The 16,824-nt window shown below is 39.7% G+C and overlaps 1 protein-coding gene across 9 annotated transcripts in view; it reads right to left on the reverse strand.

Moving 5' to 3' along the window:
- DAB2IP (DAB2 interacting protein) overlaps positions 1–16,824 on the reverse strand; it is a 586,435-nt gene that overhangs the window by 3,791 nt on the left and 565,820 nt on the right. For 7 of the 9 annotated variants that reach the window (XM_063432814.1, XM_063432815.1, XM_063432810.1 and 4 more), the window contains 4 exons: positions 14,583–14,735; positions 10,641–10,843; positions 8,079–8,166; positions 4,354–4,717 (listed from right to left, as the gene is read on the reverse strand). In XM_063432814.1, the coding sequence (XP_063288884.1) occupies positions 4,550–4,717; positions 8,079–8,166; positions 10,641–10,843; positions 14,583–14,735 (612 nt within the window). In that variant the 3' untranslated portion in view covers positions 4,354–4,549. Of the gene's footprint in view, positions 1–4,353; positions 4,718–8,078; positions 8,167–10,640; positions 10,844–14,582; positions 14,736–16,824 lie in introns of those variants that run through there. The other 2 variants (XM_063432812.1, XM_063432813.1) reach the window with 2 other exon arrangements.

Here is a 16,824-nt window from a genome sequence, read left to right on the forward strand (position 1 = left end):
AGAGTATGGTCTGGCACTTCTGAATTGTTTAAAAGATGATGTAAAGGGACTCTGTAGGCATCTAAATGAATTGGTCTAGGTGCCCCCGTTTGTTTAATTCTGCCGCTGAAATCATTACTGTTTTGCAGGAATGGCAATGTTTTCATTGCAGGGGTAACATGCCTCTAGTGGCCGTCTTCCTATAAGCCATTAGAGGCGCTTTGGCAGCTATAACCAAGTTAATATCTGTTCTAGCTCAAATGACTCTACTAGAGCGTATTTGATTGGGGGCAGCCCTGTGTTTTGCCGCGCATGCACAGTAGCTTCTCAGTGCTTCCCTATAGGGAAGCATTGGATTGGCTGAGATCATAAGTCTTGATAATTTCAGCCAGGGAGGCGGAGCAGCAGCACAGAGAGGTAAAGATTACCTTAATTCCTGCAGGGGGAGGTGACAACACCTACAGAGGTAGGGAAACACTATATAGTGTTGGGAATCCATGTTTGTATTTCTAAGGCCATAATGTTCCTTTAAAATGTACAGGTTATGGGGGGGTGAGGGGGTTGTTTTTACAGGTTATTATGTAGCACGAAATACAAATAAATTGCTACAAATAATAAGAATTAATTTGTAAGTTATGGCACACAACAAGGACAGGGAAAACTTATTTTAAACACTTTAATTGAACCATTTAAACAGCATTGACAGCCACGGTCACAATCTCGTCCCTCGACTGTAGCTCATTAAGTATTATCTGCTGCGTAGCCCAGATACCACTAAATAAATGGAATTTACAAATACAAACATGTATTCTAACACCATAGTGCTGGAGCACACGTTTAGGTGACCAGCCCCCTCTCAGGATGGAGTAAATAGGTATTTAAATTACCTTTTCTCCATTGCCGCACTGGTCTCACCATGGCTGAAATCTTGATGATCTAAGCCAATCCAATGCTCTCCCATTGTGAAGCATTGGGAGACAATTGCGCGTGCGCAGCCAAACGCCACATTGGGCCAATCAGCATCTCCTCATAGAGGTACATTGAATCAATGCATCTCTATGGGCAGCGTTCAGCATCAACATGCAGAGCGGGGAGATAATGAACACAGGTTCTACCCCCAATAGAGCACTGAATGTGAAACATTTAATCCAAAATTAATAGATTTGAGTTGACTGGTCTATAGACAGGTTTTGTGGCAGAAATACACTGTATCCAGTGTTTACACTGCAGCTAGGGATTCTGGGTAGAAATGCCAACACCATAAGCCTTATATGTCCCCCAGTTATAGCATCAACTCTGCGCGCTAAGGAATCTGTAAGGAAACAGACCAGAATTCTGATTAGTAACGCCCAGCAGTGCTCGGGCCTTAATCTATTGTTTCACAAGTGATTCAAATTGAGGGTTTATTAATGTTTACTTGTATCTTTAGTATGTTACAGCAATAGAATATTTAATCCTAAATCTTTAAATTTTGTTTCCTTTTCTGGTGGATGTATATAATCCAGCGCTAATTTAATTTACGAGCAGTGAAATAATCACTTTCTAGTAGCCATGCGGCTACGATTGTGCCATTGTTTTATATTGGGGCACAATCAGGGCGATGTGATAAAGCAGGGGTTGTTGGGAGTTAACAAAGCTATATATAGTTACAGTGATGCTGTTCATTGGTTGTCACAGAATCCGTTTTGCTGATACCTAGCTTTGGTATTTATTTACTATTTGCTATTACACTGCAAACCTGCCGCAAACTAAAATTCTCCCAGCTGTCTTTATTAGAGGTAGTTAATCAATCTCTAAAATATATAGCTTTGTGATAAATCAACTCTGGCAAAAAAAAAAATATGTCAATAAACGTGCTTCTCCCTGTTCCTGCACATCACAATAAAATTCTCTGTTTTAATAAATTTAAAAAACAAACAAACGGTGAAATGATCTGCATAAAGGGTACTCCATACAGAATGACTACTTCAGTGGCTTGAAGTGGTCATGGTCACTGGAGTCTTGCAGAACACTGCACATACTGAGTTTAACCCCTTTACTGCTTGAGGTTTAATTATACCCATTGCAGCAGTATTGGGACATCTCCGCCAGAAACATGGATTCCAGGCCGGGTAATGTTAGTCGTGGACATAGTTCTACGCACAGACGCTCATTCATTGGCTGAGAGTGATCAGTCTATACAGCAGGACAAGGGGTTTTTACTCCGTTACCAGGGAATGGTATCAGGCTATTCCTACTATCATAACCACTACAGGCAGCCGCAATGGTTAATATGGTTATTATGGTTTACGTAACCCTTTAAAGAAAAAGAAACAATTTGTTGGAGGTCGCTGGCACCCGCTTACCTTTAACAGTTAAACTATTCACAACACAATCATATCCAGCGCCCGATTCTTAAGAGAGCGCCTTGGCTAGCAGCTGACACTCTAAGACCATCTGTAGCTCCCCATTCACAAAATGGCTTGATAAACGTACATATTTGCACTTCCTCTTTTACGTATTTGAGCGTATACAGGACTTTAGTGATTAAATCATTCACAACAGTTTTAACCTTAAAGTTAAGCTGGCGCCATAATGGCTTAAGTCGCAAATTCAATAAACACTCCAACCACCATAAGCACTACATCATCTGACTTCTTGCCAGTCGCTATCTGCACTCGGATATCCTGGTGGTGCAGGACTTCTCACTGGCTGAGAGTAATCAGCTGATACTTTCAGTCACTGAGCCGCCTCTGCATGGCAGAGCTTGGCTCGAGAGCTGATGGAAATCCAGTGTAGGTACTGTCTCTCTCAAATGAGGAAGTGACCAGCTCCTGGTGGAACCCCGGTAAGTTGTCAAACAAACAGTTATACTACTTACACTGGTTAGCAACCTGCCAGTATCTAATCAACTAATGCTGCAGTTAATTCATTAAACTGTGAACTCTATCAAACAGACAGAACTGCAGCTGTCATTCATGTCTAGATATTGAAACTGCAAATTGCTATGGAGATTTATTCTTTGATATCTTGGGCTGAAGTGAAAATGTGAGATCGTATATGGGTTGTTTGTGTTTTGTTTTAAGTCCATAATAAAGAGAAGTTAAGATTTCTATTTGGGACATTTTGTTTTGTGTTATTGTGATATCTGGCAGCTGCCAACTAGGATACATTTTGGTCTAAAATCGAATATATTATTAGTGGTTTCTTTTAAGTTCCATTACTATTTCACAGAGCAATGTGGTGTTACCCTGAAAGCTGACATGATTGCTGCTTGGGTCTTATAAACCCTTATCGAGAATAGGCAGATAAATCCAAAGTATAAATATATATAAAATGTGGAATAACTTGGTTTTGGAACACACCCTAGATATTCATACGTTTCAGTGACTGGCCGCGTTTTATTATAAACTGTCCCTAGATATACTCTACTTTTCTACAGGAGCATTTAGATGGATGTATCGATTGCTACAGGATGGCTAAGTGCTTGAGGCCAAACAAGACATCTTGGGGCATTTTAAGCTGCAGTGCATTTCTTGAAATTGTTTTTGTTTTAAAATGAATAATTCATTGGACAGTTTAGACATGGCCATTAGATTGCTTCAATCTGTACAGCACATGTAAATGATTATAAAACGGTGAGATGCGTACTGTAAAGCCAATTTTTTTAAAAAGTGCATCACCTTATAGACCTTATCTCCTCTCCGCAGCCTTGAAAAGGGCAGTGATTTTTTGTATATTTGGAAAAGGCCCTGTGGTGTGATGAGTAAAGAGTATACCAGCAATCATTTTTCAGTTTGGTGGTTTAAAGCATTGGACACAAAAAAAGCTGTTTTTGTAACAGCAAAGCAGTGCGTGACGGGCTTCTTTTAAATGAGGTTTTATGGAAATGCCTTGAGATTTGTGCTGTGGTGACACGGGTCAACCCCAGACCCTAAATGTAGGTCTCATTTATTATTGAAGGCTGTGAGAGATTACGTCACTGAATATTTTTCTCCCCCAGGTAATGTTGGACAGGTGTCACTGTAACACAATAATCGGAAATGCCATGCTTACTCCGTACACTCTACTAGAAACCTATTTAAAGCCACCTGAAACTGTGGACGTCGGCGCAATTATTGTGTTGACACAGAAAAACATTCTAAATTGTGTTTCTATTTCTTTAGCTTAAATTTATGTTTATTTAAAGTGGTTCTAACGCTATCTTTATGATGCTAGATTTATGTTTTGAAACCTTTTCGGGAAAACCTTATTGGCACAAATGTTTTGGCCAATGACGAGAACAAAAAAAATATTAATATAATAATTAAACATTTAAACATTGAAATAATTCACCAGCATCGACAGCAAATAATATAAAATATGTATTGTTATGGCACATATTTTCTACAAGTTTGTTTTCTTTTCTCCTATTACCCAATAGCACTGGCTTTTGCTTCTAAGGGTTACTATCTCCCAAAATGTGTCAGTCATATTGCGCTGCTTCCAAGTAAGTGAGCAGAAACCATCCCTTGTTGGAGCTTTTGGCAGTTGAGTTCGTTACTGGAGGTTTCCTCTCTGCTGTAATTTTTTTTTTTTATGTTTTGTTTTGTTAACAATTACTGCTGTTTCTGAACTCTCCATTTTCAGTGATCTGTAATTTAGTTGGGTTGGTGGGTGAAATCCCATTACGGGTCTGCATGCTGTACCTCTCTTTAAGTTGTGTGAGGGCACTCATAAGTCTGGCATTGGCGGCATCCAGAGAGGCGATACGCTTCTCCTGAAACAAAACACAAGCAATAGGTTATTTCACGCGATCAGAAATGCATTTTATATCCAATATTAGCAAAACAAAAAAACAAGGTTAATTTAGGGCCCAGATTACCGGACCTGATAGCCGATTTAGAGATTTTGACTAGTTTGGCTATTGTGCCCTTAACCCCTTAAGGACACATGACATGTGTGGGTTTGGGGGGGCGCTAATGACCCTATTGTTTTCCTGGCGCTATTGTGCTCCTTTAACTTTGAAACTCATGATGAATTGACCATGAATGCTCATTTTAGTGTATAACCCTTTCAGTTATAACATTGTATATTGTATTATCTTGTTGTTTAGCTTTTTAGTAGTCCTGTCTTTGTAACATGTAAAAAGAATATTATCTTTTCAATACATCCCAAAACTTATGTACACAATTGGTTTACAATACCCCTGGGTATTAATAATATAGTCAAATTCACACTCACAAAAATAATGAAATGTGACGCTGGGGGATTAATTTAAATTTGTTTTGCCCCCCTTTGTGAAGAAATTAACAGCTCCGCAATGAAAGCCTCTACATGGAAAATGTATTTCTGACTATCAGAGAAGCTGCTGACTTTAACAGGGTGACATTGTTCTAATAATTACAATAATGTACTTTGAGAACGGTCTGCGACTTACAATACTGCTTATTAAACATCTAAACGAGATCTGTGAAATTATTCTCGGGGCATGTTGATGGGTCGTGAGAGAGAAATCGAGCTTGGAATTTAAACGTTGATCGGGGGTTCTAATTAATGTTGGACATGAAACAGAGCTAACCATTTTCATAATTTCATGCTTATTAGCGTGCCTACAGTTTCCCTGTATAAGCTATTCAAAGATTAGATTTGTAAGCCACGATGAGATGTCTTCTGCAAGAGACTGTTTAAGGTGATGCGTAGGTATGTTCTAGTACAAATTTAATCTCCGAAATAATGTTCGAAGATAACAGGACACGACGAGCAGTGTTGGTCAATGCTTTGTTTAACAGTCGTTTGATTCATGTGAAATAATCAAACTGTGCTTCCTTTGTCGCTGGCTGAAGCTATTTTTCTCCGATAAGGAAAACTTACGAATGGTATTGGTGGAAGCAGGATTTTATATTCTAGCGTTTAACTAATAGGAAAAATTGAGCTGATCGGTAAAAAGGAACGATGCAAACTTTGAATTCCATATCTGTTGAATAAAGTTTAATATAGCTGCTATTACCCCAAATATACACCACGTTGGTAAAGTATCAGGTTAAGGTTTAATAATTAAACACTAATACTCACGCAATGTGGATTCTGTTGACTTCATCTACCAGGATATAAAGATGAATTAGACCAGGGGTAGGTCATCTTGAGCAATCTAGAGCATTCTGGGGTATGTAATTCACAACATCTGGAGTGCCAAAAGTTGCCTGTCCCTGAATTTGAGAAAGGCGAGTAGATAGAACCATCTATATATTTGCCTTTCCCTTTGACAACTCTAAGCAAGCAGACATGTCACATGTCTTTGACCTCACAAGTGACACTTCTACTTATATGGCTCTGTACTTTTTTTTCTTCCTTGTACACCAACTAAAATCTTCATATTTCATACTGCTTTTCTTTTCTTTTAAAGGGACCCTTAAACTTCAGACTGTTTTCCTTTAAATTGGCCCTTTAAACACCAGAACCACTGCAGCTTCATGTAGTGGTTTTTGGTATAAAGAGTCTCAGGTAGACCGGCCGGATTGTTTTGGCGTCCCAGGTGTGCACGGCTGTAATGGGCTCCGGTTCCATTCCTGGCATGCCCAGTGAAGCAAGGAACCCGCCAGTGTCTAAGATCTTGGTGATTTGGTGGCGTTTCCTGTCGTGAACAGTGAGTTTGCGACCTAGGGCCCCAGCGGTACTGGACCTCGTGGTCTCTTAAGTACTGTGTCAGAGGTTTCATGGTATGCCTCCACATGACTGTGGATTTGGAGACGCATTGTAGAAGGCCAGGTCTGCCCCTTCAAACGCATAGGTGGGTGAGTCCCTGAGAGTTGCTTGCCCCAGCTGCTTATGTTTAACTGACTGGAAGCAGAGCAGTAGGTCTCGGGGGACCCCTTCCAGAGCTTTAGGAACTCTGTAATAGTGTTCTAGAAGGATTGATTTGGCTTTTGCTGGTGTGAGTATTGAGGTAAACAGCCTCCTCAGATAGTGGGGGATGTTGGGGTCAGTCACCTCTTCGACTATGCTTCTGATGCGTAAGTTACACGGTCGCTTAGTCAATCTATCCTTAATTAAGCTGTGAGTCTGCTTAAGCTGGACCATTTCTTTCTGGAGCTGGTCAAGCTTGTCATTTGGAGTTGCACTTGTGGTTTCCACGGCCTTTACACAAGCAGTCACCGTGTTCAGGTTTCCCCCAGATCAACATCGGCAGCAAGGAGGGCCTTCAGCTCCTTCAGGAGGTTTGGGATGTCAGCCTTGCTCGCTGGTATCAGCTCTAGAGCCACAGCTGGTGCCTCCTGGGGTCTCCCTTGGCTTGCAGGGATGTAATTGTGTTCCTCTTTGCTGTACTCTTAAGAGGATACAGAGTCCACCCTCATGTGCGTCATTTTGGCTGGCCGCTGCTGCAGGGTCACTCGCAGAAGATCTCTGATTTTCTTGGTCCTGGTCGTCAGCGGCATTTCAAGTCGTGGGTCTTAGCTTTCTTTCCTCTAGTTTTGGGGGTATTTTGAGCTTTGTTCATTGAGAATATAGGCTTTGCTTAGCGAGAACTCCAGAGAGCTTGGGTTCTGCACGTCTGTTTTGGTCGGTAGTTGGCTCTGCCCCCCGTCTTTTCTGTTTTTAACATTTTGTCCATAATTACTCCTCCACCAGTGCTTGTGACTGGTCACTAGAGAGGATTCCTATTATGGTCCTTCAGTATAATATATACAGCACTGAGGTTAGTTGTCTTTGCGCTTTGCGTGGAGGCTGATTGATGCAATGTGGTGACTGCTGTGCGTGCAGAGTAGATCCCCCAATCCTTCTCTATGGAGAAACATTGGATTGGCTGAGATCATCCATTATGAGAGGAACTGCTGCAAAGTCTTAGTGTCCCCAAAAGAGGCTTAAATCCCACCCTGTTTACTCAAGCCCCTTGAATGAGACCAACCAAAGTTAAGCTCACTTATAGGTACCAAAGTGATTTGCGATACTCTTTCAGATCCACAAGAAGAAATGTACGATGTGCATTTAATAAATACAAATTATAATGAACAACACATACTGCAAACAGAGTGTAACACTTTAACCCCAAAGGGAATCATGACATGTCACACATGTCATGTGTCCTTAAGGGGTTAAACTGTTACAATGGAAATTTTACATTGTTAAAATATCTTCCAAACCTGTGCATCGATTATCTTCTGCTTCGAGTCCACTGCTGCCTGCATGTCAGCGTGGTCTTTCTTTAGCTCTTCTTCCACTGACATTAATCTGTGGTAAAACACATTTCATGTTACTTATCATCCAGCATTGGTAGCTATAAAGCCGAGGTTACTAAATACAGCAGACTTTCTTAATTCATCAAAAAAGGAATTTTACAGGTGACCCCATGAATTAATCTGTTCTCATGTTCAGTCGGATCTGACAAATTCATGGTCTTTACTATTTTAAAAGAACATATTTTTATATTAACATATGCCCTTATACAAGTGATGGAAAGTCTGTAACTTTTTGGTGGAAAGGACCTTTGAGCATTGCACAAGGCAGAGAACAGGTAATAAAAGAATGTCCTGGACTCTGCTCGAGGGAGTAGTGCTTCTGGACATACTGTGGCCTGGCTGTCCAGACCTTACAAAGTACTGTGAGCTACAGCCATCATTAAACCACCAAGATTAACATCTGTATTAGCCTAATCAAAGGGTAGGCAGCCGTCTGCACTCCAGATGCTGTGGACTACATCTTCCCTGATGCTTTGCCAGCTCTATGGCTGTAACAGAATTATGGGAGATGTCGTCCAAAACATCTGGAGTACGGGAGGTTACCTACCCCTGGCCTAATGCACTCTGCCAGAATGTAGACTATGAACAAAATCTCACATTATAGTGGTACATACAATAATTTTTTCCATGATAAAATGTGTTTTTGAAAGGAGCACCCAATTCACACCAATGCAGGGCGATAACAAGCTTCCCCCCTCTACTGCTATAGTCAATCATATTTGTAAAAATCTAGGTCAGAAGCTGAGGAGGGGAACGCGTCATCTAATCCCAAGTCCTCTGTAATGGGTGCCCATTCACTGCTCTGACACTGACAAACTAGCCTGATGTGTGGAATAAACCGGCGGTTGGTATAAAATGATGAATGATGCTTCAATAAGCAGCTTGCAGGTCAAGATAGGAGTGCAATAAACCCTTTACCGAAAAAGAAAAATAGTATTTTGATGGAGGCAACGATTTGCAGTCAAGAGAAGCTGCACGGAAAATGGGGGTTTGTTTCCGACAGCTTTAAAATGCTAAGTACCATAGATAATGAATCCCCGACTGTTATTCTCCACTAATGGATTTAGTCACTACATGACTAAAAAAAAAGGAAAACATTGAGTTGGAGAAGTTTTTAATTTTGGCTTTTTTGATATAAAATGTAGAATTCCCTTGTTAATTTTCCCCAATTCACACCTTGAATAAATCCCTTAATGTTAAAACTGTACAGTTTTGGGAATTGTATACATTTATGAAGGCAATCCACAATAACTATTACAAAGACTGTTGGTTATTTTAGTTTTGTTTTGTTTTTATTAGTTTTTTTGTACTCGAGAGAATGTGGTATGTGGTGCCTTACTTTACACCCAACATGATGGCATGCTAAACGTTACACCTCTTGTTCTAGCTACATTGCAAGCAAGCGTTTTAATAGGCCGAGATTGTATAGTAAGAATAACGTTCATGCAAACGACACAAAAGGGGGTAAATTGAAAACTATGGCCTGTTTAACCCCTTAAGGACACAAGTTCTGGAATAAAAGGGAATCCTTAAGGGGTTAATAGATGGACAATCTTTGTTAGCTCCCACAATTCTTTGAGACATAGCGTAATTCGGCATGGCCGCATAAGACACGTCTCAGGACTTCCTATCCGGTTTCTGTGCTATCCTACAGCACACGTACAGCTCTCACCATACTCAAGCTAGTGATTTAACATTATATATAGATTATACTTATACCTGAAAGAGACTTCAATACATTTCATAGATGACTGGAATTAATGCATACACCTTGGAATAATGAGATCTCGGTTTGTTTGAAAATATTATAATTTTGGCTAGCGGACAATAGTAATTGTTGGAGTTGGCCAGTGTTCCCACTTAAAGGACCATTATAGTGTCAAGTATATAAACATATATTCCTGACACTATAGTTGTAAAAGCCCCCCTAACCTGCCTTGAAAAAGTTAATTTTAGTTAGCAGCGCAGAGCTAGACAAAAGTTATCACCTCACCACAGCTGGCCCCCTCTTGGCTGAGATTATCAAATATGACAATCTCAGCCAATCCACTGCTTTCCCATAGAAAAGCATTGGGAGGCTATTGCGAATGCGCTGCAAAATGCCACGCTTCACAAATCAGCATCTCCTCACAGAGATGCATTAAATCAATGCACCTCTATGGGGAACATGACAATGCTGAACATATGTGCTGCATAATGTGCAGCACTGAACCAGGAAGCGCCTCTAGTGGCTGTCTGAATGACAGCCACTAGAGATGTTACAAGGCACCAATGTAAACACTGCCTTTTCTTTAAGAAGACAATGTTTACATTAAAAAGGCTGTAAGGACAGGCCGTAGAAACAAGAACAACTACATTAAGCAGCAGATCTGGTGACTATTGTGGCCCTTTGAGTCTCTTTCCTCTAAAGCTAGGAAATCATTGTTAAAATGAACTTCGGAGGCCTAAGGTACATTTTCCCCATACCTGCTTATAATTCCTTTCATCTGCATCTCCTTATCTTCCTGCTGCCTCCGAAGCCGGTCCTCGCTTTCCTCCAGTCGAGCTTGGTATTCCAACAGTAGCTTTTGGGTTTGCTCATCCTGATTCTTGCAGCGGTTCTCATAATCCTCCAGCTTCTTGTTTGAAAGCCGCAACTTGTCCTGCAGAACCATAATCTCCTGCTGGTACTGGGGAAGGTGGGATGAGAAAAAGAATACATTCAAATATTTTGGCGAATTTTTGAAAACCGTTCATCATGCAATTGTTAAGTAATACATATCATTTGGTTCCGACATCTCATCGGCAGTAACGTTCGAGATTACAGAGGGAAGCATTCCAACGCCCGCCTGCATTTTATTTGGATTGTTTTAGACCCTGTTGATTTTTGGCGTCAACCACTTTCTACTAAGCAAAGTAGCTTTCTTTCCTTGTTACCCAACACTGGAATGTCTGAAACAGTCACAATAACCATAATAACACATAGTAGACCATATACCCTGGCCCTGTAGACATATTGACTATATTCCCCCACCAGCGTATGCATGAGAGTACAGCATAGAAGTCAATGGAGGATTGCATAACACTGCAGATTCCTTCACCGATAAAGACAATTCCCTGCAGCTGTCACTGGTGATGGCTGGGGGATTGACAGTTCTAGATAGCAGAGTTCCGCGTAGGAAATATTCAGACACAAAATAGTCTACTTTCTCTCTGTACATCTCCTGACTGGGTCAAGAGTCAAAATGAGTATTTCATAAAGATTCTAGAAAACAAAAATTATTTTATACTAACATTGGCTAAGGAGGCGGCTCATGATGCATGACGCAAAACATGAGGCCAAGATCCTATCAAATACATAAAAGTTGTATTGGTGGTGGAAGTGCCTCTTTAGTGGCCATATATTCCCTGAACCGCATACAAAAAAACACACATTGCCAATTTTAAACTACAACAGCAGACTTGGAAGCATCTCATGGCTTTATTGATTCCCACTTTCTAATTTGCTTTACTAATTTTAAACTATGCACAATTTGCTGTTTAGTAAGTAATGGTTTTCATGCCCTTCTATATTTTATTATAATGCTTTCAAACCGTGTGTGAAAACAAATGGTTTGTGCAATCAAAACGTGCGAGGATGTAGAATAATCTCAATATCAAACCCAACTGCAATAGAAAAAAATATCAATATTGAAACATTTTAAAAAAAAAGTGCAACCGTATCACATGCAAGGACTATATTAAAAACAAAAACAAAACCGCATTACTGGGTATTTTTAGCATTTGATCAGCTCCCATGCTAAAACCTTGATCTCCCAAACACCACAATTTTTATTTCTCGATATAAAGAAAAGCATGGCCCAATCCTGTTCAAATAATTAGACCGGTGAGAAAATAAAACAAGTGAATCCAATCCCAATGTAAGTGTCAATGTAAGGGGGGGGAGGTTGGTTATTGAAAGATAAAAAAAAGGGGGGCTAGGGCTCTGTGTCTTAACTACCTTTTTATACACTTGTGTTGTGTAAGTTTTAAATTACTAAATTCATTATATTGTACTTATAAATGTTATAAAAATACAACAACAAAAACATAAAATTAGATATTACGGAAGACAAGGAAAATAAATCTTTTCATTCTAGATGTGCATTATATACATAACGATGAACCAAATGAAACGATTCACAGAGTTCTGAGAGTATGGTCCCATTATTCAGATTGTTGTGTTTTAGGTGGGTTCCTTTAAGATTGCTGATGTATTCACTTTAAAGATGTCAACATTTGTGGCATGGCTTCTCCATTAACTAACACATACGCCACCAAAAGTACAGCAATATACAATTTTACAGCTTCATCTCGACCTGCAGACATAATACTTAGCCAGAAGAGCTTTCACCTTGACAAAATTTAAGACAAAAAATCCAAAGGAAATTGGAAGTCATACACAGCATCTTGAGGAAAATATGGAATGTGGTCCAAAATACTAGGCAAAGTCCAACACTCGACCTGACAGGTCACATTGAAATAACCCGCACCTTCAACGTCTTCCTGAATGTGTGAAATTGGAACACCTTCCTACCTATCTCTTCCAGGGTTTTTTTTTTTTTTTATGTCTCGTAGTAAAGGAACACTCCTGGCAAAATTAAGTTATGGTGCCAGGAGGTTCCTGGTTCTGCCCTACCATTAGGGGTTAAATTGTTCACAAACTATTTAACCCCAAAGTCTGTGCTCCAGCGCCAGGACCACGTTGCCCTGTCTTTTCCCTTTGTGAAATCCTTCACAATAGAACACTCGGGTAGAGGTGCCGCTGATTGGCTTAGAACACTCAGCTAAGCTCCTAATTCATGGAAGAATTATAGCACAGAACTCCAGGCACTATAACCACATAATGAAATGAAAGGGTTAATTTGCCTGCAGTGTCCCTTTTAAAGTTGGCATTCCTTTAAATGAACCAAATCCTAAATCAGTGCAAGCATTTTCAAACAAAAGCTGGTAAAGAAATGAAATAATAAACGTCTAACTCGCATTCACTCGCACATTACTTCTCCTTCTCTGCTCTATGTATTTAAAGATTACTTGGTGGGGGTTAGGATATTTTTCCTAGTCATTGAGTAACACATAATGAGACAGACTCCGTGTGTCTGCAGGAGACTCCTTCTAAAGGACAGCCTGCCCTCTGACTATCATCGCATTCTGACAGTGCCAGGAAGCCGGAGGGCACTGGTTTTAAGGGACGCAATCCTTCCTCAATATATTCATTTTTTTAATGAGGTGCTTGTGCCGAGATGGGCCCAGCTGGAAATCTTTTCAGAAACAGTTACCATTTAAGTGTGGTAGCTCATAAAGAGAAGAGTTTCACCAGCATATTTTATATATATATATTAAAAAAAAACATGCACATCTTTCTGGCTGTGTCATCCAATATTATAGCGTATCACAGAATTTCGAGATGTCTCGTCACTGCATTAATTGACAGACTTAAATAAAATTTCTTCTCTTTTAATTTATAAAATATGGAATGTGGCCATGTGTTTTTACACGGTCTGTTATATGGAGTTGGAACACAGCATTAAAATACCGAAGATCAAAATTCTATTGGTTTTGTCCTTTTTATTTAAAGAGACTGCTATCCACATGACTCGGTCCCTTTATCCATCAGGTAGACGCAAAACATTTACATACCCAAAGATTGCAGTAACCTTTGCTAAGGTGCTTCCTCAAATCATCCAAATCATAATATTCACTACAATAAAAGATCAAAACACATTCCCTTACTAGACCACAGACACGTAGCCCTTCCCAACAAGGGGTCAGAAACTCCGGTAGTGGAGTTTGGAAAGGGCAGTTGCCCCTACCTTGCCACATTTTATGTTCTCTGGTGATTACAGACATCTGAAATAGTCAGAAGTGGTCAGTGTTATTGGTCCATCTCGGTTACCAAGAATAACCAAACGAGTCCATCTCTGCACTGTTCACTATGGTGACTGTCAATGCGGTCAGTCGTTTTGACAGTTCCTTCAAGTGATTAGTTTGAATCGAGTTAGGGGGAAACTGGCACACTGCAGTAGTTATGGTGTTTGGCGTGTATCTTTAACCCCTATGTATCATTTGACTGCTTTCAGCATGAACACAGTTAATTGAACCGAACCATTTAAATCGTATATTTAATAAAATGGGTAAAAGCACAGATAACATTTTCAAGGATCTGCTGCCTATGCTATAAAATATAGAAAGTCGCAGCATAAATGATGCCTACTGTATATTTTAGATACCTCGTATTGTAGTTCTTGTTATGTGATGGATCTTACTTATTAGAAGAACACTATAGCTAGACAGGATCCCTGTGATTATAGCAAGTGATACCCGACTAGGGGTCCTGCATGGATTAAAAAAGTGTTCTTGATCGCTCATTCTACCCCAATTCCATTTTACCTTTTCTGCATGGGTGAGCTCTTCCTTAATCCTTAGTTTATCCCTGTGCTTGAAATCTGTCTCAATGCAATCATCTTCTAAAAGCTGTGTATTCATATTCAACAACCAAGCTGCTGTTCGGTCCAGGGCATTGGGGTTCACAGGAGAGGGGGCCTAAAACGAAACATACAACCATAACAAAAGAAAAGAATGAAATAAAGCAAAACAAAAAAAAAAAAAGGCAAAAAAAAAATAAATAGCAAACAAAAGAACGACAACAAAAAGATGGAAATGAAAGTAATCGTAATGCCCTATAAATCATTTCATGAGCTGGACCACTGTTATGTTTAACCTGATAAGGACCGATGACGGGCATTGCCGTCATCACAATGTTCTGCTCTTTAAGGATGCTATTCCAGAAAGGAACACCCGACTGTGTAATCCGATGCTACGATGAACGAGTACATCTTGGCGTGAGGTTGTTTAGGACCACTTTGGGAAGTTTTATTTAAGATATTCCGTTGACACTTAACCTTTTACCCCACTTTATGAAATGGGAGGAGGATGAAAAAGCAGCAACAAAATCTGAACCCACACAAAAAAAAATATTATAAGTCCGATTTGATACATCCCTGGTTATGTTCTAGAGAGATTACCATCGGCTTTCCCTGAGATGGAGGACGAAGTATACTGCGGTTCTTTGGTGGATCTTGCAGCTTCATAATATTCAAGCCTTTTGCAACTTCCTTTAATTATTTGCCATAGTTGCACCTCCTGCCCCTGTCCGTAATGACCCATTTGACACCACGAACAGTCTAATTTTGCAGAATGCATTTTACTATGCGTTATAATTGCGGTGAGTCACTCTTCTATTTTTACAATTGAAGATTTTTTTTACAGAGGTAATACCATGCACTTAAATTTATTTGAAAAAACTTTTTTTTTTTTTAAAGCACTGTTATATATGTGTATGGGCCCACCACCAATACCCCAGTAGGATTAACTATATAACCGCAGGATTAATGGAAGGCAGGAGTATATCATCAGTCGCATGGCCCAGTGCAGTCATGATTAATACCTCCCTATATGCAGATTTAATTAGCTATAGATTTCAGAGGGATGAATGAGGAAAATATACATAGATGACTGCATAAACAAAATAAAATAATAACAGGCTTCTGAAACGGAATCATAATCTATCCTTCTCGTGGATAAGCTCTCTGGGGAAATTTATCCTTGAATTGAGAAAGGCATAACATTCACGAACTGCAGAAATAAAAAAATAAAATGATGCGTGCAGCAGGAAAAGACTTAATGAAGAGACACTCTAGAATATTTGCTTAAAATATTCAGATATTTTGAACATCTTCAGTAAGGTGAACTAAGGGTAGAGCAAGCCAAACAGGGCAAGATGACCTGCATTAAGTTTAATTTCAGAAAAAAAAAACGCATATTGACAGATGACTTCAAAGGTCTTGCAACTAAAACGGCGATGTTGGTAAGCCGAGAATCTTAACACGCAAAGAGGAAAGAAACACACACATGTAGTTCTGTAGAATCTACAATGGGAAAGCATGAACTTTAGTAGGGGACCATCTTAAGGGAACAGTCCCTTCTCTACTCCATCGAATAAACCGAGAAAGTCACCTACAATTTGTTAAAGAAGATCAATTCAATAAAACACTGAAAGACACCTAGAACTCATGTCAATGTTTTTTCAACAAATTACATTGCAATCCTGGCACAACCTGGGCAATCTATGCAAATTTGTTGGAGGAACTGAAACATTGTATTTTTAATACTCCTTTTCTCTGCATGTTTTTACAGTACTGGCTGACAGATGCAAAAGGACATAACTTCTAACAACGACTGACGGGTAGGTAAGATGGAGGCGCCCAGTTGCTAACTTCTTAACTTCTTTAAAAAAAAAATGATCTTTCCCCCTTTAATATTTTGGTGCAAATGGGGAAAGCACCAGAAAACGTGGTTTATAACACATTTAATAAAATTGTTCTCCCCCCCTCTATGTCACTGACAAGTCCAAATATGGTTTATATGGCAGCCAAGATGGAGATAAGATTAGTTGCAGGATAAAGTTTAATATATTGGCTACCTACGCAGCTCCAATATACCACACAAGGACTTGAACGCTCATAATTAACCTACTGGCTGCTGTAATGTATCCCACAGCCTACCACTCGTTATTTCTTCTTTAGTGCATTGCCTCTCACCTGTTATATATAACCAAACACAAAGGCCTAGC

This window comes from Pelobates fuscus, chromosome 9, assembly GCF_036172605.1.
Source record: "Pelobates fuscus isolate aPelFus1 chromosome 9, aPelFus1.pri, whole genome shotgun sequence".
In the NCBI taxonomy this organism is placed as follows: domain Eukaryota; kingdom Metazoa; phylum Chordata; class Amphibia; order Anura; family Pelobatidae; genus Pelobates; species Pelobates fuscus.